This window comes from Pan troglodytes, chromosome 2 (assembly GCF_028858775.2).
Source record: "Pan troglodytes isolate AG18354 chromosome 2, NHGRI_mPanTro3-v2.0_pri, whole genome shotgun sequence".
NCBI lineage: Eukaryota > Metazoa > Chordata > Mammalia > Primates > Hominidae > Pan > Pan troglodytes.
In genome coordinates, this window is record NC_086015.1 from 161,911,857 (window position 1) to 161,935,288 (window position 23,432).

At 46.8% G+C, this 23,432-nt stretch overlaps 1 protein-coding gene and 1 pseudogene across 4 annotated transcripts in view; one reads left to right on the forward strand and one right to left on the reverse strand.

The window, feature by feature from the left end:
* Positions 1–1,916, reverse strand: part of RARRES1 (retinoic acid receptor responder 1) — a 35,777-nt gene extending 33,861 nt beyond the window's left edge. The window contains exon 1 of one of the 4 annotated variants that reach the window (XM_016942239.3): positions 1,308–1,912. In XM_016942239.3, the coding sequence (XP_016797728.2) occupies positions 1,308–1,808 (501 nt within the window). In that variant the 5' untranslated portion in view covers positions 1,809–1,912. Of the gene's footprint in view, positions 1–1,307 lie in introns of all 4 variants that reach the window. The other 3 variants (XM_016942238.4, XM_016942237.2, XM_016942240.2) reach the window with 3 other exon arrangements.
* A 1,218-nt stretch (positions 1,917–3,134) lies between these two features.
* LOC100615475 (UPF0764 protein C16orf89-like) lies at positions 3,135–21,555 on the forward strand (annotated as a pseudogene).
* The last annotated feature ends 1,877 nt before the right edge of the window (positions 21,556–23,432 follow it).

The following is a 23,432-nucleotide window of genomic DNA, read 5'->3' on the forward strand; positions in this document are numbered from 1 at the left end:
TGGAGTGCAGTGGTGCAATCTCGGCTCACCGCAACCTCCGCCTCCCAAGTTCAAGCGATTCTCCTGCCTCAGCCTCCCAAGTAGCTGGGATTACAGGCATGCGCCACCACACCCAGCTAATTTTGTATTTTTAGTAGAGACAGGGTTTCTCCATGTTGGTCAGGCTGGTCTCGAACTCCCGACCTCAGGTGATCCACCTGTCTCGGCCTCCCAAAGTGCTGGGATTACAGGCGTGAGCCACCGTGCCTGGCCAGGTTGCCTTTTTCTAGGAACAATTTGATTTAATCATTCAATAAATACAGCCGTGCCGGGTACAGGAATAAGTTTTGAAGAACCGAGGCTGAGCTTCTTGAAGGACTTTCCAATGGTGTTTGCTACCAGGCGTTTGGCACTGTTAAATGAAAATCCTGCTGCTACACTTTAAAACTCGACCTATTTATTAAATACATGCGATACTCAATTCCAGATTCTTTGAGGCCGTGTGTCTGCAGGCTTTGTGGAATATCTGGAGGTTGTAGAAGGAGCAACTTTGCTTTTGGGACAGACTTAGTGTAGTTCTGTAACTTTTGTAATCTATAGGATGAAGAACGCAAAGTAGCTTCACACATACGAGACAATTCCTACAGTCAATGCCTTGAAATCAGCAACCAAACAACGGGTTGCAAAGTTCTCATTCATTCGGTTCATATAGAACACTGGGCTCGGATTCACTCACTTCTATTAGATCAAATCAGACGCCAGCATTAGCAGGTTTCTGCCCAGGCCTACGTGTAAATTCCAACCACATTACCCCGAAGCCCTAGCGTGGTGGACTGCAATTAACAAGAGACAGTCGTCCGCGGTATGGTATGGCTACTGGCTTAGATTTTGGAAATCCCGCCCAAAACTTTGGCTGCAGCCACTAGTAGGGCGCGGGCACAGTAAGCACCCCCATAGCAACCAACTCTGGGTACCTCCGGACAAAATTAAATGTTGCCCTTTCAGCCTGTTCCTCAATTTCCCAAAGCATCTCTCTCCCAGGTGTGGGAGCAGTCAAGAGCGCTGCCCTGTGAAAAACCTATGACCTCATAAATGCTGGAAGGAACGAGCCAGATTTCTGCAGACGCTGTGCACCGAAGGGCCCCTTCCACGCCCTGGGATACTTAGGGGGCGCCAGGCCCAGCTGGGATCTCCCCGGGCGTCGTGCGCACTGCACCTTCCCTGGCGGACCATCCGTTGGGCCGGCAGGCGCGCGTATCCAGGTGTCACCTCCCAGCGCCGTGCGCGGACAGACAGGCGCGTGCCCCGGCGCGTCGCTCCGCACTCACCCACGCGCGGCCCTCCTGCACCTCGGCCAGCACTCGCAGCGCGCTGGGCGAGCCGGACCGGAAGTTGAAGAAGTGAAGCGCCGCGCGCGCCGCCTGCTGCAGGAGCCTGCGCGGGACCCCAGCATCCTGAGGCTGCCCAGGGTCGTCGGGGCCCCCGGACCCCGCGGGCGCCACCACCGGGGCGAGCAACAGCAGCAGCGCGAGCAGCAGGGCGGTGGGGCGCGGGCCCCTGGGCCCGGACCAGGGAGCGGGCAGCCGTTGCCGGCGGGGCTGCATGGACGCAGGAAAGTTGGCTCGGCACCCGACAGACACGGGCTCCGAGCGGGCAGTGCCGGCGCTCGCGGAAATAAGGCCGTGGTGGGCCCCTCCCCTCCGCCCCCGGGGCGAAGGTCTGTAGCGAGCCCGGGTCCCCATGGGGCCACTCCTTTTCCACGTTTCTCGCAGCCCCTGGGTTCTCTGTGCCCCTCCCCGCTGCCCCGGCTTAGTGCCAGGATGCGGCATCGCCTCCGCAGCGCAGGGCCGGGTGCTTCTGGCCCAGGCCGCAGCGGGAGAGGGTCGAGGTTGGGGGGACAATGGGGACGCCTCCCCCGAGGAATCGCGGCCCGCCCGTGCTACCTCGTACCGCGCCCCTAGCCCAGCTCAGGGACTTGGCGTTTCCCCTGCGGTTTCGCAACCCTGGGGTTTTAGAGGGAAACTGCTTGGATTCTCCAAGCCTTAGGGCTCTGATTTCCCAGCAGGTGAAAGGGGACGGTGGAGAAAGGGGCAGGCCGCAGCGGGCATTGATGGGGCTCCTCGTGGCACAGCCACTGTGGAGGTGGGAGAAGTCGCCAGAGGGCTGGGGCTGGGGAGGAGGTGAAGGTGGATGCCGGCAGGGAGCCCGGGACGCCGGAGCCAGGTGCTGGGGACGGGCCTGAACACCTGCCGGTCCTGCCCAGAAGAGGCGCCGAGGAGGGAGGAGTGGGCAGCAAGGCAGGGTAAGATAAGGCCTGAGAGTCCCATTTGTCTCAGAAGCAAGTAGGTCATTGATACATTGATAACCCCTGTGCGAGGCAGATTTAAAGGCCGGGGGTGGAAGTTGGATTCCAGCGGGGTGAGGCATGGATGGGGCTTCAGGGAATGGAAACAGCAAGTGTTGGCAACTCTTTTTTTTTTTTTTTTTTTTTTTTTTTTGAGACCAAGTCTTGCTCTGTCGCCCTGGCTGGAGTGCAGTGGCACGATCTTGGCTCACTGCAACCTCCGCCTCCCAGGTTCAAGCAATTCTACCTCAGCCTCCCGAGTAGCTGGGACTACAGGCGCCCGCCACCATGCCCGGCTAATTTTTGTATTTTTAGTAAAGACGGGGTTTCACCATGTTGGTCAGGCTGGTCTCAAACTCCTGACCTCGTGATCCGCCCGCCTGGGCCTCCCAAAGTGCTGGGATTACAGGCGTGAGCCACGGTGCCCGGCGGCAACTCTTTTTAGACAGGTGGCAGTGAAGGGCTAAGATAGCCATTGTTTTTAAACCATAGGCAAGAGAAAAAATCCTGGAGAACCAGGGCTGAGAGAGGAGAACTGGTACAGCTAGGCACTCCCAACATCCATTTCTCCATCCTGCATTTTGTTCAGGGGTCTACCCCTGCGCCAAACCTGGACCCCAGTGCCATTGTGGGGCTAAAAGAAATCCCTTCTTGCCAGTGGGTGGTTGAGAGTGGGCATGTGCCAGTTCTGCATGGTGAGCAAAGTCTGTGGGTTGATGGGTGTGGTGCCATCTCTGGAAAGATCCTGTCTCACTGCACTTCTTCCTGTGGCTGTTGTCTGTCCCTTGTCTGTCTTTCCTTCCTTCTGCAGATAATTGTGAAACACCTACTCTGCCAGGCCCTGGGGGAATGAGGGTGAACAATCTTAAACATCTCTGCCTTCCTGGAGCACACCTTCTAGGCAAGTGGGGCCCAGACACTCAGGCCAAGGGAATGTGCCCTATGTTGGATGCAGTTACATGCCAGGGAGAAAAATTAAGCCAGAAAAAGAAATGGGGAGTTGGGAGGTGGTTAATCTTAAAAGGTGTGGTCAGGGCAGGCCTCTCTGGAGAGGTAGTATTTGGGTGAGGACCTGAAGGAGGCAGAGCCAAGTGGACATGTATGCAAAAGCACTGTAGGCAGAGGGAACGCAAGTGCAGAGGCTGGGGCAGGAGTCTATCTGGCATGGTTGAAGAAAAGCAAGAAAATCCAGCTGGAGGGAGAAGCCAAGCGGGAGAGTGCAGGCCCTCGATAGGCCCCAGTTAGGTCTGGCTGTGCTGCCCAGAAGCATGCCTCTGTCTTGCTGGCTGCCTGAGAATGAAGCCCATTTCAAGAGTGGCCGAGTAGAGAGAGGGGAGGGCCCTGGGTTCCTGATGGCATTGTTGAACACAGGAATCAGCTGATCCTGGAGTTTATTTCTTATTATTTCACTTCTTTGAAGCTGGAGTTGCTGTTTCTTGCCCTCAGAGGCAAGCCTAGCACAGGTAATCACCTCCCAGAACCCAGTCATCTCCCCATAGTTTGTTTTGTGCTGTGATAATAGAATACCTGAGACTGGGTAATTTATAAAGAACAGATATCTATTTCTCACAGTTCTGGAGGTTGGAAGTCCAAGATCCAGGCACCAACAGGCTTGGTGTCTGGTGGGGTCTTAGCTCTGTCTCTGCTTCCAAAATGGGGCTTTGCGTGCTTCATCCTATGAAGGGGAGGAACTCTGTGTCCTCACATGCTGGAAGAGTGAGAGAGAACCCACTCTTATGACCTAAACACCTCACTCTAGGCCCCACCTCCCAACACTCTTGCACTGGGAATTGAGTTTCAACATGAATTTTGGAGGGGACAAAAACACCCAAATTATAGCACCCTCCAAGAGGTTATAGTAGCAGGCTTTTTGAGAATTGATCACTTCCAGGTGATTTTACTTCAGTGCTTTGTTCCCTGTGAGTATGTTAGATTGCTTTCAACTGTATGTAATGGAAAACCCGATTAACAGTGTGGACCATTTATTGGTTTGGAGTGGGAGATCTCAGTGAGTTTCTGAAAGACCCAGGCTCTCTCCATCCTTCTGCACAGCCATCCTCAGCTGGTTGGCTTTTTGTCCATGCACTTGTAGTTTCCTGGTTATAGAATGGCTGCCACAGCTCCAGACAGCACATCTTCACATGCTGCAGCCAAAGGCAGGTAGCAGGGAATAGGTTGCCAGAGTGGAAAGAGAGCTGGACATTATGCACCTGTTTGTTTTTTGCATCAGGAAGAAATATCTTTTCCAGAACCTCCTGCCTACACCTTTCTTCCCCCCAAGACCTTCCTTTATACCTCCTCAGCCAGATCTGGGTTACACTGGCAAAGCCTAGCTGCAAGGGAGGCTGGCAAACTGAGTGTCTGTCATTTTTCAGAGTCAATGGTCTGGTCTGTAAACTAGGATTAAATTTAACTGCATGGAATAAACACCTGAATGACATTGGCTTAAACAGGAGAGGAACTTATTTCTCAAAAGAAGTTGTGGGGTAATGGTGGGGTGGTAGACAATCTGCGGTTGGTATTGGCAGATCCATGAGGTTGTTAGAGGTCCAGGCCTTTTCCAGATCTCTGCTCCCACATCCTGAGGGTGTACCCCTTGCCCTCAGGGTCCAAGATGGACACTAGCCATCAGCAGGACTCCCTTTATGGATTTCTTAGAAGTCTCACAGGGCACTTGTGCCCTGTATCTTATTGGCAAGAACTTGGTTGCAAAGGAAGCTGGGAAATGTAGTTTTTATTCACGGTGGCCATATGCCAAAATAAAACTCAGGATTTTGTTACTGAGGAAGAAGATTGTGTCTTACGTTGGGTTTCCTAGAAGCAGGCCCGGAAACAAAGATTGTTCCTAAAAGAAATGCTCCGAGCAGAATTCAGTAAGGAGCTAGAAGAAGGATAGCCATGCAAGGATCTCAGACAGTTATATGACAGGTAGGTTCAGCCTGACCTGAAGGGGAGCTCTCAACTGTAAACAATGCCTCTGAGATGTCCCTGCCCCAGGCAGGGTATCTGGGCTTCCATTCTTCTATGCCTGTCAGCCACTGGCTAAGAGCCACCCTCGTTGATAACCCAGGTACTTCAGTCTTTCTATAGGTGGGCACAAAAGGGCAGTAGCACAAGAACAGCCCTCCCAGAAGAGCTGCAGGAGCCTTAGGTCAGAAGCAAAAGCATGCCAAGTGGAAGGGGCAGACTCAGGGAAAGGGATCTGGGAATCTCTGCAGCGCCCCAGTGGGGTCCCTGCAGGGATAATGCCTAGTGGGAAGGAAGTAGCCACCTCTGTCACTGAGGCGAGGAGGGGGACGGTGGGAATGGCTGATAGTGGCCAACAGGCAGCCTGTGCAGTTCCTGCCTATGAGATGGTGAGAATCATGGAAAGTCATAAGCAAGAGGGAAGACAGAAAAGACCAGGAGACCAGGTGCTGCTGTGTGAGCTCAGGGCACTCTTCTGAGGTTAGCTATTTTAAATAGTGATAACAGTTACAATGGGGGCAAATTGATGCTGATCAGCAATGCATGTAGACATTTAATTATAGTATTTATTTTATAAACAGGGATTTTCTGGAACACAGAGTATTTCCTTTGCAAGAACTGTCCATATTCTTTGTCCACTTACCTGTAGGGTTGTTGGATTTCTGGTTGATTTGTAGAAGCTCTTTCAATATGAGGGAAATCAGGCCTTGGTCTGTCATGGGTATCCCTGTGTTTTTTTCTCAGTTCATAGACAGATTTTATGTGTACACAGATTGTTCTTCCTTGCCACATACTGTGTGGGGGAGTGACATTGCTAACTGTCCACCACGTTCTCCAAAAGACCTGTCATCATATCCCACCCCTGGCCCAGGGCTGCTGGAAGACTGTGCCACATAGGAGGTGAGGAAAGTATCAGCCAGCAGGTTCTGCCCCAGCCTCTGCACAGGAGCAGATGTGTCCCCACAAGGGTGTCCTGATATGTCATGTTCCCTAGTTCCTTAGTCATTGCTCAGGTTATCATGAGCATTTTAGAGAACTTACTTTGTGTTTAAGAAACCTAATGGTATATAAAGCTATAATGACTTTTAATCATATGAAAAGATAGTACAGACAGTGAGAGGAGAAATTGACATGACTGTTTGGTGGACAATTTGCAATATCTATTGAAATTAGAAATGCACATGGCTCTGACCCAGCAATTCCACCTTGAGAGTTTATAATAACAATACATTCACACATGTACATAAAGAAGTATGTGCAAGGATGTTCATTTCCACATATGGATTGTAAACTCCTCCACGGCAGTGACACTGAATGTCTCATTTTCTACTCTCTATTCCCTAGAACAGTGGCTGGCACACAATAGACACCAATACAGATTTTTTTTTTAAACAATGAAGAGTTAAGGGCTGGGAAAACACCTGTGTTTCATGGTTGAATAATTATAGTACCTCCATAGGATGGAATATTGTACAGTCATGAAGAAGAGGTATATTGAGGTGTGTGTGATACTGAACCATCTCTAAGGTATAATGTTGTTAACAGCAAGGTGTAGAGTAGGGCAAGTAGTATGCTGCTATTTAAAAAGAAAAAAAATAACATACATAAATGTGGAAATATGCAAAAACTGTCTCTGCAAAGGTTTATAAGAATTGCCAATATAGGATGAGAGAGAAACTCTTCACCATTGGCTCTCTTTTGTGGTGGTTGCTTTTTTCATGTGTGTATAATATATATTGCCTATTCTAAATAAGTAAATAAATGAGGTGCTGTTTCCGAATGCGCTTCAATCAGTTTCTCCTCCGGTAGGGAAGACCGCCACAGGAGCTTTACAGTGCTATCGTTCCGCGTAGCCAGAGCCTGTCTTGCTTGCTTGTTGTGTAGTTCCAGCTTGTCTCCCTTTCTCTGAGTCTTGCCTCGCCACACTCTTTCTTGCCTCGGACCTAGTCATGTTTCCTCACATTGAAACTTCCAGGGAAGGAGCTGCTGAGCAGATTCATACTGTAGTGTCAGTGGCTGCCATGGCTCACTGCATTGCTCATCTTGGAAGTATTGTTATTTAAATAGGGACCAGGTCTTGAGCCAAGAGACCTAAGTTCTGACTGAGCAGATTGCAGCATTGGCTTCTGTGCCCTATGCTAGGTAGACGTATCCAGCAGCCCCTGAACAGCTGTATTTGCCCCCCTCCTATCCTCTTGACTACATAAAGAGGCCAGAGAGCAGAGAGAGAGGGCTCTGAGAGGCATTGGCTGTTTATTTTCCTTGTCTTAACCAACTTGTTCTGCCATAACAAAATACCACAAACTGGGTGGCTTAAACAACAGAAATGTGTTTTCGATGGATTGGAAGCTGGGAAGTCCAAGATCAAGATGCTGGCTGATTCAGTTCCTGCCGAGGCCCCTCTTCCTGACGTGGCCTGAAACTGCATGCTCACACAGCAGAGAGGGAAGCAGCAAGCCTCTGTGTCTCTTCTTATAAGGACACTAATCCCATCATGGGATTAGTAATTATGGTTAGACTTCATCTAACTGTAATCGCCTCCCAAAGGCCCCACCTCCAAATACCATCACATTGGAGGTTAGGGATTCAACACATGAACTGGGGGGACACAATTCAGTCTATAGCAAACCCGTCCCAGAGGGCCTGGGATGTGTCTTCCCAGAAAATGAGAGGACTGGGCATGAGGAGACCGGGTGGTTGGCTGCGGAGAAAGAAGGTCATGGTGACACTGCCATCCTGGTTACCTTTGGCCACCCCAGCTTGTGGAATGTAAGAAGGCCCAGGAGCCAGTTCCCAAGCATCTCCTGCCCCAGGTTCTCTTAGCCAAGCCCTGAGACTACATCAAGAACAGGTGAGGGCATGTGGACGCAGGTGTGCGGGGGGCCTCCCAGAAGCTGTCCCCTCTTCCTGCTAATGCTGCTCTGATTTTCACCTTTGCTCGCCTCTCTCCAGTGCTGCTGAACACACCTCATTCTGGCAATCTGACTGGAGAGAGACAGTGTCACTGTGGTGGGTTCAGGGATAGGCTCAGGACCCTATTTGGGCAAGTAAGTCAGGAGAAGCAGTTGGTGGAGTCTTGGAGGGAAGTTGTCTTGCTCTTCTGAGAGTGTGTGCTCTCCCTTCCTCTGCCGTGCATGTGAGAGGAAGTGTGTGCCCCAGAAGCTGGTGGTGCCATCTTGCCTCCCTCAGGAAAGAGGCTCAGGATGGTGTCGACTCAGTGGAAGGCAGAGATGAAGCCTGGAAAGAAACCAGGCCCTTGGGGGTGTTACTAACCCACTGGACCGTGACCCATCTGAAGCCTGCCCTGTTTCTAGACTTTTTATTGTCAGAACCATTAAGTCTATTTCATGGTTAAAGCCAGCCTGAGTGTGGTTTTGTAACATTGGTTGAAAATTCCTAATGGATTTTCATCCAACAGGCAGTTAGTATTGGCAGGAAACACAGAGATCTAAGGCTGCCTCGTACTGGGGATGGGAGGTGGGAGGCAATGGGGAGATAGTGCCGGGTGTGGTGGAAGCCAAACACAATCTGGGAACACCACAGCTGCTACCTGCATTGGGACTACCATATCTTCAGAGTCCACCAATTTTGGGATGACCCAGCTGGAGAAGGGACATTTCCTTTCACCAGCAACTCCCAGCCATGGCAGTAGTGCCTTGTCAGCCACAGGGGCCAGGCCAAGCCATGACCCCAGGTCAGAAGTGACTGCTCCCAGGCTGGACAACTGTCTTTTCCCATTTGAGCATCATCTCTCAGCTCCACAAGCCCTGCTGCCCTCTCTAAGGCTGTGAGGGAGAGCAGGGTTGTGGGGAGAGAGGAAAAAAGACCCTGGGGAAGGAGAAGGAATCCCTAAGATAGACGCTTTAACCTACATCATGGCTGAGAGTCACATCAGAGAAGACAGCAGAATCACTGGGGTGGATGGAGTATTTTGCAAAGGTACCCTTCGTTGAGACTATTTTCTCCTCTGTCCTTGCCCCTGCACTCACCAGTGTAAGCCCCCAAATAGGGACTTGGAAAGCAAAGTTGATATCAGTTATTAGAAGAGATAAAAACATCTCCTATTTGTGCATGAGTGTGACTGCCCAAGGTGATATCAGAAGCTTCTTCCTTCTAGATGTGCATTTAGAAAAATGTGCACACAGACCGTCTCTGGAAGGACAAATCAGAAATGACTAAAAATGGTTAGGGGAACAGAGAGGATGCTTGGGGTCAGAGGGGCTTTCTCTAACTGTTAAGTCTTTGGGTTCTTTTCTGTTACCGTTTGTAGGTTGCACAGTGGCTCAGAGAGTAGACTTGGAGCCAGGCTGCCCGGTTTGTAGCCCTGCTTGACCTGTGTGATCCGAGGTGAGTTATTTCACCTCTCTACGCTTTTGTGGTGCCTCTTTCCTCATTGGGTTGTTTGTGAGGTGCAAACAACTCACTATCTGTGCATATGTGAAGCATTTAGGACAATGCCTGGCACAAAGTAATGGCTATGTAAGTGACTGCTATTATTATTATTATTGCCATTAACTTAAAAATTAGATATAATCTTGAAAAAAGGCAGTCACCTGTGGATTTCTTTTCACAGAAGATGAGAAGGGATGGCAGGGACTGAAACCTGCTGGACCACTAAATAAAATTTCAGCTGTTGCTTGTAGCCCCTGTAACCTAATCTTTCATTAGAACTATTTGCAGTTAAGAAAATATGAATCTGTAATCATTTTTGGTCTTCCTCCTTGGCAGAGGTGAGGGTGGGTGAGGTTGGCAAGAAGAATATGGATAATCCAGCCTTGACTATTGAAGTCTGATTAACCAAAGCTAGGTGTGACCGAGATGATTGTTATCTCAGAGCTTTGGAACCAGAACGCTGGTGGAGAAAAGGCAGCTCTCCTGGTTCCTTGGGCCTGCATCTTGCATGCTCTGAAGGGAACTCAGCTTTTGTTTAGGTGAAGCCCTATAAACCTACACATGTACCATGCCGTGTTCCTGGGCCCATAATGCCTGTCCTGAAGTCCTTGTAGGAAGGTGCTTAGCTGTCCATAGAAAGAACAGAGCCCCTAATCAATGGAGTGAGCTGCGTTCCCAGAGCATTTGGCTTACTGGTCTCTCCTGTGAAGGTACTTGGTACTCATCAGGGGAACTCACAGTGTCCTAAATATTGTGCTATAAGCTACCTGAGGTTTATGTGGCTGTGTTAAGTCCCCAGTGATGGTATTTTGCTTTAGGAGCAAGAGCCAGGGCTTGGAGCCTTCAGCATTATGCCCACAGCCTACCAGACTCTCAACAGGAAGGCAAAGGTTGCAGGGCAGAGGACCCTAGAATCTGGATCTAGGCTGCAATGGGACAGCTAACTAGAGTTTTCTGAATCCATGAGGTTAAAGAAGAATCCAGCTTGAATCTAGTGAGACTGAATTATTTGGGGATGCAGAACTGGAGATGAGGTTCTTTCTAAAAGAGATGCTACAGAAAACAGGGTGGTTGCATTTATTCCTGTCACCAAGGAAAGATTTCACATGACATAGTTTAGGTAGAAAGATTTCACATGACGTAGTTTAGGTAGAGACTGACATGGATGTGTTTGGAAGTGTCAGCACCCAACAGGATAAGGTAATCAGCCCTGTCTAAGAGAGCTTTCTGATGACAATGATCCATATCTGCACTAGCTACATGTGGCTACCAAGTGCTTGAATTATGGCCAGTGCAGTCTAAGAACAGAATTTTTAATTGTATTTAATTTAAATAGATTTAAATATACATAGCCACATATATTTACATGGTGTCTGATGATAACTGTATCATACAGCACAGTTATAGACAACTGACTTTTCTCTATAGTACTTTGGGAAGAGAAAGAGCAAGTAATATTTTGTGGAGCTGTGTTTCAGACATGATGCTATATGCTTTCTCTCACAGAATAATCTTGTTTAATCTCCACAAGTCTGAGGACTAAACTGGGTGCCAGAGAGAATTAAGTAACTTGTCGAGGTTGCATCAGTAACAAGGGAGCAGGGAAGAGATTCAAGCTCAGGTATGGCCCACCCAAGTGCTGCTTGTACATTCCACAACTGGGGAGACTCTGATTTACTTAAGGGTTTCGATTACAGTGGCAAAGTGAATTAAGGGCCAGGAAATGTGGCTTTGTGGTTAGGTAAGTTGAGATTATTTCACTTCAAGAGAAGAATACTGAAGAAGTCACTCGATCTTTAGAACTATATTCAAAGATCATTTCCTTTTTTTTTTCTTTTTCTTGAGATGGAGTCTTACACTGTCGCCCGGGCTGGAGTGCAGTGGCGTGATCGTGGCTCACCTCCCAGGTTCAAGTGATTCTCCTGCCTCAGCCTCCCGAGTAGCTGGGATTCCAGGCACCCACAACCGCACCACTAATTTTTTGTATTTTCAGTAGAGATGGGGTTTCACTATGTTGGCCAGGCTGGTCTCGAACTCCTGACCTCAGGTAATCTGCCTGCCTCGGCCTCCCAAAGTGCTGGGATTACAGGCGTGAGCCATCACGCCTGGCCTCAAAGATCATTTCTTAGAGAAGAACAGCTGGCTGTCTCTGTCCCCATTAATGAAAGCTTCATTTTATTCTGGTTTACGTGGGGGCTATGGAAGAATGTGATAAAGTCTTGGTTCTGACATGGGCATTTCTCTTCACATCTCAGGGAGCCTGGTTGGACTTCAGGCCCCTGTGAGGCTGACTCTGTAGTCCTGGAGAAACTCAACAGCCAGGAACTTAGGACCATTTGTGTGTGGCATTTGGGCTAACCAGATTGGTGGCTTCTAAAGAAGATAGAAAGCATCACGTTTCCTGTATTTAAATTATTTGGTGATCTCAATACTGGTTGTTAGCCAGAGTACACAATGGAGACAGCCTATTTGCTCTACTACTTTTGATGTAGAAATATTACTAAGCTTGAGCTGATTAATAGAACTGTTACACATTTCTGTGCTCCCCTTACTGGTGGCATGAAACAATTCTTTTAAAACCTGCCATGTGTTCACATTTAAAACTAAAAGTAATTTAGATTACATGGATTTGAGAAGCCCATGTTGACACGTAATTGCCAACAGATGGGCTTTCAAATGTAATGAAGTGAAAATGGTCAGTAACCCATGTGTTGGATTTTGCAATTTTCCGAAGTAAGCCGTCATTTTTGGCATGTCATGCTAGTTAAGAACACAATGTATTTATAGCTCAATTATACATTTTCTAATGAATTTGGCATGGCATTTTGTTTTTCCATCAGTCACTTAAGACAGGACATTTGCCATTCCAAGAATGAATTAACACTCTTCTAAGTGATCTATAAACTGAGATGTAAAATAAATTACAAATTGGGACTGTTTTAGTTTTTCAAGCAAAGGGTATTTAAATAAAGCTTGAAATCATAAACCTTATTTCCTGTTTGAGAAGATGGTGTATTCATTACAGAGTGAAATAAAGGATTTTAATGTTGTTTTTTTTTTCCGGCAATAATAGTTAGAATCTTATGTTCTTCAAAGAAAATTTCAAAGAAAATTCGTAACACTTGTTAATATTTGTATGCCATGAACTTTCTGGAGTGATTGATTTATGCAATTCTGTTTATGACACTGGCATTCATCAGTGAAATTTGCATAGAGTATGTTATCAAGGCAAACCAAAACCAACTCTTCATACCACAGGGGAAGGCGTCTTCCCACATGTGGCAGCCTAGATAACAGGACAGTGTGTTAGAAAGCCCTCATTCTATTTTCCCCTCTTCACCATTATTTCTACAGGGTGCACAGCAGGTCATGTGTATAATAGAGAAAACAGAAGTACTGATAAATCACCTGGCTAATAAATAGACAACCCAATCACCTAGATGACTTAGAATACGTGAATACATACAGACAGAGGTTGGTTGATTCCTTGGAATGTTCTTATGACAGTGCTGATTTGTGTGTGTGGTTAGTTGTTAAAATTTGGTGCTCCTGCAGGGAGGATGATTGGTGCAGGCTTCTATTCAGCCATCCTGCCCCTAGTTCTTTGGAATGTAATGTGCAGTGGGTGGATCTTCAAGTCCAGAAGCAGAAAAGCTGGATTTGTGGGCGTTCAGAAGAGTCAGCAAGTTGTGAGAGCAGCAAGGGGCAGACTGGTCTGGGCAGAAGGTGTGGGCTGAGTGAATGAATTGTAGGGAAGGCCAAACAGAACAGCAGGGAACCTGACTGGAATCATGCCAGTGGCTACTTGGCAGTAAAGGAAAAAGGTGGAAAACCTTGAAGCCCAGCAATGGGCATTTGCTCTTAGAGGCTTCTCTAAAGTCCCTGCACACCTAGCTTTGGAAAGAGCCTACTGTGCACAGGGTGAGTTGGGTTGGATTATTTTTTTGAAACAAATGCCGCTGTAAACATGTTTTTCTCTTCACTGGTAAATATCAGAATTATGATGAGGCTTTAGGATAAGGAGATACTATTGTTGGCTAAAATGAAATTCTATCTTTTGATTCTTAAAGAACTAAGAAGGATGGTACAGGGCAAAGAGCTCTGGTCTGAGAGTCAGAAGGCATGGGGTCTAGTCCCAGCTCAACCACTCAAACTGGCTCAGTCTCTTCTGTGTAAAGTGCTGGGTGTGGGATGAATTACATGGCAATCAGAGGGAACTGCCAGTTTGAAACACTGTAGTTTTATTCTCTTTTACCTGTGCCTACCCGGTGCAGAGAACCTTGCTAAGTCGTCCTTTCTTTGGACACATCTCACTAACATCTTCCCACCTTCTGAAAGAAGACTTGTGCCTTCTTACTATCATGCAGATATCATGCCTGGCCTTATTACCAGATATTTTAAGTTAAAAAAAAATCCAAACCACCAAAGATCAGAGTTTAATTGATATGCTTATTGCTCTGAGCTAAATGAAACAAATGAATGTCTGGAATTTGGTAAATGAGATGACTCCTATTTTGAATTGTAAGTAAACTGATGTGGCAGTCAGGGTAGTCTAGGAGATGCTGCAATAACAAACAATGTCTACATCTCAGGACCTAAGATAAAAAAGGTTTATTTGTTGCTCTCATCACAAGTCCATTATGGCTTGGCTGGGGGTTTTACCATAGCATTGTCAGTGTTCTTATTCCACAGGGCAGGCTGGTGGAGCAGCTGCTTCTGGAACATTTCTTGTTGCTACAACTGAGGAAAAAGAGAACCGGGTGAATTATGCTTAGGCTCTTAGAGTTTCTGTTCAGGAGTGATACCTATTACTTCTGCTCACCTTTTATTGACAAAAGCATGTCGTAGGCGGTGCTTAACTTCTTCAGGGGGTGGGAAAGTACAATATCATCATGTTCTCCAGGAGGCGGAGAGCTGGAAGTATGTGGAACACCACAAATGCTTACCACAACAGTGAGTGCTGGGCGAGACCCAACCTCATCATGAGCAGAGTCTTTCATATATTGTGTTAGTTTGCTGAGCTGCCATAACTGAATACCACAGACTGGCAGATCAGACAGCATTTATTTTCTCCCAATTCTGGAGGCTACAAGTCCAGTGTCATGGTATAGGCAGGGCTGGTTTCTTCTGAGACCTCTCCCCTTGGCTTCCCCTTCTCTGTGTGTCTTCACATGATCTTCCCTCTGTGTGTGCCTGTGTCCTTGTCTCCTTATAAGGACACTAGTCATGTTGGACTACAGCCCACTCCAATGACCTTACTTTAACGAATTACCTCATTAAAGAGTCTGTTTCCAAATGCTGTAATATTCTGAGGTGCTGGGGGTTAGGGCTTCAATATATGTATGAATTTTGGGGGGACACAATTGAGCCCATAACAGATATCATGTTAACATTAGAACTGGGGCTGTAACAATGGTAATTGTTAATAGCAATTAGTAATTAGCAAAACTTTTTGATACATATTATCCCTGTCCCTATACTTGGTACAAAAAAGCTCAATAATTTTTTTTTGTTTGTTTTCTTTTATAGGGTCTTGCTCTGTCACCCAGACTGGAGTGCAGTGGTGCGATCTTGGCTCACTGCACCCTTCACCTCCTGGGCTCAGGTGATCTTCCCCATCAGCCTCCTGAGTAGCTGGGACTACAGGCATGTGCCACCATGCCTGGCTAATTTTTGTGTTTTTAGTAGAGATGGGGTTTCGCCATGTTGCCCAGGCTGATCTTGAACTCCTAGCTCAAGCAATCCACCTGCCTTAGCCTCCCAAAGTGCTGGGATTCCACACGTGAGCCAGCACGCCAGGCCACAAGATCTATTTGTGCAAATAAATTATTTCTTGCTACAACATTCATGACAGCTCTAAGATGCTGTGATTAGAGTTTAAAAATTGTAGATTTAATTGCAGACCTATAGAAAGTTTTCCTAATACACCTCATACCTTAAACTATCTTTAAACACATTAGATACTACAGAATCCAGAAGACTGACTTGACTTTTTACTGGTTTTAATATTTCTCCTGTGATATGTGTTAGAAAACCATAGACTTGTTATTTTTACTGAGTATTTCCCTGCTATTAGACATGATTGGCTGGGCACGGTGGTTCGTGCCTATAATCACAGCACTTTGGGAGGCGGAGGCAGGCGAATCACCTGAGGTCAGGAGTTTGAGACCAGCCTGGCCAACATGGTGAAACCCTGCCTCTACTAAAAATACAAAAGTTAGCCAGGCATGGTGGCAAATGCCTGTAATCCCAGCTACTTGGGAGATTGAGGCAGGAGAATCACTTGAACCCGGGAGGCGGAGGTTGCAGTGAGCCGAGATCATGCCAGTGCACTCCAGCCTGGGTGACAGAGTGAGACTCCATTTCAAAGTAAAAAAAAAAAAAAAAAAAAAAAGATATGATCTAGGCTGGTGGTTCTGAGACTTGAGCATGAATCAGCATCCCCAGGAGGGTTTGTTGAAACAGACTACTGTTCAACGACTGTTTCAACCCCCAGAGATTCTCATTCTGTACGTCTGGGATGGACCCAAGATTCTGCATTTCTGATATATACCCAGGTGGTGCTGATGCTGCCAGTCAGACCAGACTGCAAGAAGCACTGGTTTAGGAAGTTGCAGGTGAGGTGATGGAAAAACCATCTTTCTGTATTTCCTCATCTCTGGGGCTTCAGGTCCTGGAAGGCAGCCAGGCTAATGTGGGTACATCACTGATACCTTCCAGTCACAGGGAGACAGGGAGTCAGAATTATTAGAATAGTGAATGAGGCACTGTGTAACCAGGACCAGCTCTTTTGTATTTCTTAATCCTTACACAAACCATATAGTATTACCCACTCTGTGTAAGGCCTACTTCCTCTTGAACCATTCTTCAGTCATTTTGTTTCTGTTTTTAGAACAGAGGGGCTGGTACAATATGCTTTTTAACAGTTAGGCCAATTGCACCAAAGTCTTGAGAAAAAAACACTTACCCAGTCATTTTCTGTTTCCAACTGTGCTGCTTTTCATACACACAACTTTCTGGAGCCCAGTGCTAACTGTGACCACTTTTGCTTTGGGAGTCCCAGAGCTCCTTGTCAAGACTCAGCCCCGTGGCCTGCACTCACCTCTCTTCCTGATGGCCTTAGCCTCCTGATTGAGACTGCACACTCAGACCATGCTGTTAGGACTGAGGGATTTTTAGTCCCCCAAGTACCAATGAGAGCTGGAGAAGTGACAAGTGGATGTGTCCAGAGAAGGAGGCCAAGGCAGACCGTGCTCTCTGTTTCCACAATATCCCTTCTCCATTTCTCCCTTACTGTGATGGTCTGAGTTTTGTGTTCCCCCCAAATTAACATATTTCAGTCCTAACACTCAAAGTGATGGATTAGGAGGTAGGGCCTTTGAGGGGTGATTAGTGGCTGTATGAAAGAGGCCCGAGAGTGGTACCTCATCTTTTCCATCACACAAGGACACAGCAGAAAGGCACTGTGAACCATGAAGTGGGTCCTCACCAGAACTTGAATCTGCTGGCACCTTGATCTTGGATTTCCAGCCACCAGAACCGTGAGTGATAAATTTCTGTTGTATAAGCCACCCAAGTCTATGGTATTCTGTTACAGCAGCCCAGATGGACTAAGACACTTACTGACCAGACCCAAGGGTCGTGTAGGGTGGTGATGTGCTCAGCTAAATACTGTGCCAGTGCCACTGTAGCTAGGGGCAGCTGTGTGACCTGCTACTGGCTCATGCATGCAAGAGTTCTGTGTGGAGCTTCTGAGAAAACCTTTAAAAGGAGGTCTGGCTCAGCTGGGGTGCTCTTACTGTCCTCTGCCCTTCACCCTTCCCCTTATTCCTTCCTGGAATGCAGATGCTAGGCTTGGAGGTGCAGCAGCCAGGGTGCTACAATGCAGGCTCCATACTGAGCAAGTTGGAGCAGGAGGAGAGCAGGAGCCTGCCTCTCCAGTGGCAACCCCAGCAGCTGCTGAACTCCAGACTTCCTCTCATGTGAGAAAAACCCCCTACTAGACTCTGCCTGTTAGATTTTCTGTTACTTGCAAGGGCTCTGCCTCCATCAGCACAGAGTCTGAGAAAGAAGAGAAGTGACTGGGAAGTGACATGTGAGTGTCCCACCACTGATGACAGTGATGAGAATCAGCAGACTAGCAGCCACGCGAACAAACATTTCCTGAGCACTGACTCCAGATCAGGCACGATGCCAAGCCCTCGACGTGGCATTTTACAGATGAGGAATCTAAGGTTCAGAGGGTTTTAGTAACATGCCCAAGTCGCACAGCCAGGAAGGGTAGAGCTGGGATTCACATCCAGGCCCGTCCAACCTCCCTGGCCCTCATCAGGACTCTTGACCTCTCTAGCTCTGGTCCCCAGGCCTCTGTCTTTGGTGTCTAGAGTCAGGCCTTAGGCACCTGTCCACTTTCAAGGCCCTGGCTCTCATGGCTTGTATCCCCACCAACCTCCCCAATCCCTTCCCTGCAAACACAGCTGCTTCTCCAGGGCTGGGCTGGGGTTGGAGCCCCCTCTTCTCCTGCTGTGCCCACCCTCTCCTGTCTGGTGACTCCTGCAGGATGGGGCTCCTCTGCCTTCTATTCCCTGTGTTCTCCTCCTTTGCCTTCCTTATCAGAATGAGAACAGGCATGGCGCCTCTTCTTAGAGTTTTGATTTTTCAGAGTTGCAAATACATCTGCTCTTCACATTGTATCTTTATCATTTTGATTGATGTCAGTTTCTAGAACACCTGAGCACTGGAAACAAGTACCAGAGGAAAACAACATACATTATAAAGAAAAATATGTATAGTATTGATAAATGATAGAATCTCAGAGTTGAAAGGAATCTTGGGGCACCATTCAGCCTCACCCTTTCCCCTGAGGCCGAAAACTCAAAAGGTGAACTGGGTGGGTAGCGGGGTCAGAGTGCTTGCACGGGAACTGAGGCCTGAGCATTTTGTACAGAAAGAATAAATCCCACATCTCCCACACCACGTGTTCAAGCACTTTCAAATGTATCAAGACACTGTTGTGATAGATAGAATATGGATTCCTTTAAAAGCATCCCTGAATGTAGAGGTTTTGATCATGATGCATTTTCTGGTGTACGTGTGTATTTAAGATGTCTTCATACTCAGAGTTATGAGCTCCTTCTCAGGAAGACCTGGTACGTGCTGCTCACTCATCCACGAAAGCTCCTTGGGAGCCTCAGAACCGGCCTTATCTTGCATCCAGCTCTGCCTCTAGGTCACTTCTACAGTTGCCCTGGTCCTGGGTAGTGTGACTGAGAATAAGCCCCTCCAATCTTTGGAAATCAGAGTCTGTGTCCTGGTCCAAATGTGTCCTGGCACCTCTTTCTCATTCTCATCTTGACCTATGGTGATCAGCTTCTCCTGGTCTGCCAGAGAGTATCCTGGATTTAAAACTAAAAGTTCTGGGTCTGGAAACTCCCTCAGTCCCAGGAAAACTGGAATGGTTGGCCACCACTGTCTACTCTCTTTCAGGCTGAACAATGCTATTTCCTAAAATGTTTATAGTAGACAAGGTTTCTACATCCCACCATCCTGGTACCCCTCTGGGCTCATGCTCCAGTTTGACAGCGTCACTCTGAACATGCTGCATCTTAAGCTGAAGGAGATCCTCCGTATTGAGGTTGTGGGTCTGTCGATCAAGGTATTCAACTTTTAACTAACTGCTCCACAACACTGGCTTATAATGCATGTGTGACCAGTTAAAACCACAGGGCGCCTCCATTAACTTCTGTCAGGTCAGGTTTCCCACCTCCACCCTGTACTTGGCAGTTGGTCTTTTGACCTAATGGCAGTTTATTTTAAATTTAGTTTAATTTATTGGCTTGGGCCTAGTCAATGTCCCTTTTCAGGTGATGTGAAATGTGAGCCCCTGGCCCATCTTGGTCATCTTGCCCAGGTTTGTGGCTTCTGCTCATTTGGTAAACCCACCTTCTGTGCCCCCATCCAAAGTGTCAGTACAAATGTTTGGCACAGATCCCTGGGGCACATCACCTGAGACATCCATTGAGATTCACATCAAGCTGTCAGTTGATAATCTCTATTTTCTTGTTCAGCTACCAGGGAGAATAGATCTAATTGTATTTTGGCCCTTAGGGGTAACCCCAGAGGCTTTGGGCACATGCTGATGAAAAATCAAAATCCCTTAGGAGCTGAAGCATATTCCAGAAAGGCTAGGATGCCACCAGGTCAACACCACTCTGAATAAGCACAGGTAATTGAGGCATTGACCCTATAATTATGTGGGTGGTTTACTCCCAGCAAAGGCCTAATCCTCAGTTGGCTCCTCTTTGCCACTCACAGGTCTCCGAGTCACTTCCTTTCACCAGCCATTTTTAGTAAACTCCGGGGGAGTTCGGATCAATTTGCTTAATATTTCAAGATTTTATTCCATCACATAAAGAAATAGATTAGTGGGATGTACCTTCAAGTATAATCTCTTAGAATTTGTGTATTAACTTTTTTGTCCCTGCACCTGTGACCTTTTTAAAAAATTGAGTTAATACCTACAGAGAAATGCCCAGATCTTAAATATGCAGTTCCATGAGTTTAAGCAATTGTATAATCCACGCCATCAGCACCCTAGTCAAGATACAGGTCCCACCCATCACCCCAGAAATGCTTCAGTGCCTCCTTCCAGTCGGTTTCCCCCTCACTTTTCATGTGGCCTAAGACTGTACCACTCTAACAGGTCTTAGACCCATGCAAATATAACTAAAGGTGATTAGAAAGAAATATCCCATAAAAATAAAATAAGAACAATATACATGTTTTGAAAATAACTGCAGTTTAGCATTTTCCATCTCTGTCTATGGCACAGGTAACCAAGTGTTTACTACATTGTTTTCTCACATTTTCTATTGCATAATTTTCTTTGAATAGTTCAGTGTCATACCAATTAAAATGTTTACTCTGTGTTGCAACTTGTAGTATCTTGAAAAACGTATATGTAAAACTGAACTTAAAAGGAGGGACACTCTGCTGGAATGTGAGAGTCATTAGGTGTATAACAACCAATATCATCATTCCTGGCTGGTAGAATTGTCTGATGAGGCCTGCAGCCAGCAGAGGTGCTCACAGGTGCAGGAGTGCATACTGGCTGGCCTTTACCTGGTGGTTTGTGTTGGCTGCTGTTTGTGGAGACCTGCATTTGTAAGAGCATCCCTGACTGCTGTGGCTGACACACCTGCAAGTGTCTGTGGAATGTAATTAGTGCAGCCCAGCCTTGCAAAAAAGAAAGTCTTCTCTTGTTGCAGGAGATGAACTGGACTGACCCATTCATGATTGGTGGATAGAAGATATCCACCTATATTTTTGTAGTTTGCAAAGAGCGTTCAACATTCACTAATATGATGGTGACCTTCTGGGAAGGATGGAAAATTCTGGGAAATTCTTTAAGTCTGATAGCAAATTATGTTTTAGCTGTCCTGTCTTAAGTTCAGCTTTGGTGTTTGTGATGGTTAATTTTATGTGTCAACTTGATGGAGCTAAGGGATGCCCAGCTCACTGGTAAAATATACTTCTGGGTGTGCCTATGAGGGTGTTTCTGAAGGAGATTAGCATTTGAGTTGGTGGGCTGACTGGAGAAGAGTGCCCTCAACAATGTAAGTGGGCATCATCCAATCTGTTGGGGGCCCAAGTAAAACAGAAAGACAGAGGAAGGGCAAATTTGCTGTCTGAGCTGGGACATCCACCTTCTGCTGTCAAACACCAGCTCTCCTGGTTCTTGGGGAACTTGGACTGGAAGAAACCACACTGGGTTTCCTGGATCTCCAGCTTGCAGATGGCAGATCTGGAGACTTCTCAGCCTCTGTAATCCATGAGCCAATCCCTCATAATAAATCTCTTTCTATATATCTCTATATATCCTCTTGGCCTGTTTCTCTGGAGAATCCTAACTAATATGACATTTTGCCTAACTATGGTAAGGTGCTACTCAGAGCCCTGCAAAGCAATGAAGAAATAGTAGTAGTAACAGCAATAATAAAAACCACCATGACAATAATAGCAACCATTTGCTATTGCTCACCATGCTGGCAGCTGTGCTGAGGAGCTTGTATAGATCATCACAATTAATTCCCACAGCAGTACCATTTATAGATCAAGTAATTGAAGTAGAACAGGTGAAGTAACTTTCCTAAAGGGGTAAACCACATTAAAAGTAGAATTTGTACCAGCTGTACCTGTCAGTGTCCCAGGAGAAAATGGCTGGTATATTTAAATTGAGCGATTGGAGGCAAGTATGATAAATAAATAATGGAGTTTTCACATGTATGAGGAACTGCACCTAGATGTGTTCCTTGGTCTGTCTGTCTTTCTGGATCATTCCGTGCTATGATGTCCTTCTAATATCTCTAGCTTTCATAATAAGTTATATTATCTGGAAGAGTGAGTCCCTGACTCTCCCCGCTCCTCCTCCTCCTCTTTCCTCTTCAATTTTTGTTTCTTAGCTGTTCTTTTCTGTTTATTCCTTGCATTAATTTGAGGATGTACTTGAAAAGTTTCATGAAAAAAAAATCTGGGTGGGGTTCATTGGCTCACACCTGTAATCCCAGCACTTTGGGAGGCTGAGGCTGTCAGAGCACTTGAGGCCAGGACTTTGAGAACAGCTTAGGCACCATAAGTGCCATCCTATCTCTACAAAAAAAAAAAAGAAAATTAGCTGGGCATGGTGGCTTGTGCCTGTAGTCCCAGCTACTCGGGAGGCTGAGGTGGGAGGATCACTTAAACCCGGGGGGTTGAGTCTGCAGTGAGCTGTGATTGCACCACTGCACACCAGCTTCAGGGTCTACAAGGCTTCACTCTGTCACACAGGCTGGAGTGCAGTGACATGATCACAGCTCACTGTAGCCTTGACCTCCCAGGCTCAAGCAATCCTCCCACCTCAGCCTCCCAAGTGGCTGGGACTATGGGCACGAGCCACCACACCCGGTTAATTTTTTATTTTTTGTAGAGATGGGGGTCTCACTATATTGCTCAGGCTGATCTCAAACTCCTGGGATAAGGCAGTCCTCCCACCTCGGCTTTCCAAAGTGTTGGGGTTACAGGCATGAGCCACCGCACCTGGTCAAACTATCATCTTACTTATAATAGATTATAAAACTCTCTTGGATTTTCTATACTAAGGTAGTCAAAATTTTAAGGAGGCCTCCAAGATTTTCACCTCTTGATGTACATACCCCATATAATTCCCTTCCCTTGAGTGTCAGTAGAACCTGTTAATATGATGGGATAGTCACTCCCATTATTATGCTGTACCATTTAAGACAGTTCTAGGTGACTGAAGGGAGAGATTCTCCTGGTGGCTTTGAATAAGTAAGCTGTGACAGTGTAGGCCAAGTGGCAAGGGACTGCAGGCGGCTTCCGGGGGCCGAGAGCAGGCCCCAGGCAACAACCATCAGAAAACGGAAGCCTCACTCCTATCATCCCAGGGAACTGAATTCTGCCACCACATGAGTTTGGAAGAGGATCATGAGCTCCAGCTGAGAGAAGTAGGCCCCCCGCCTTGATTTCAGCCCCACCTTGATTTCAGCCTACTGACACCCTGTATAGAGATACTGACTTCTGACCTACAAAACTGTGACATAATAAATGTGGGTTTTTTAAACTGCTAAATTTGCGATTATTTGTTACCCAACAACAGAAAGCATTGTAAACATTCTTGGTGTTTGCAATTAATGGCAAGATTGTTTCTTCCTTTCCAAACCTTATACATTTTATATTTATTCCTGGCCTTATT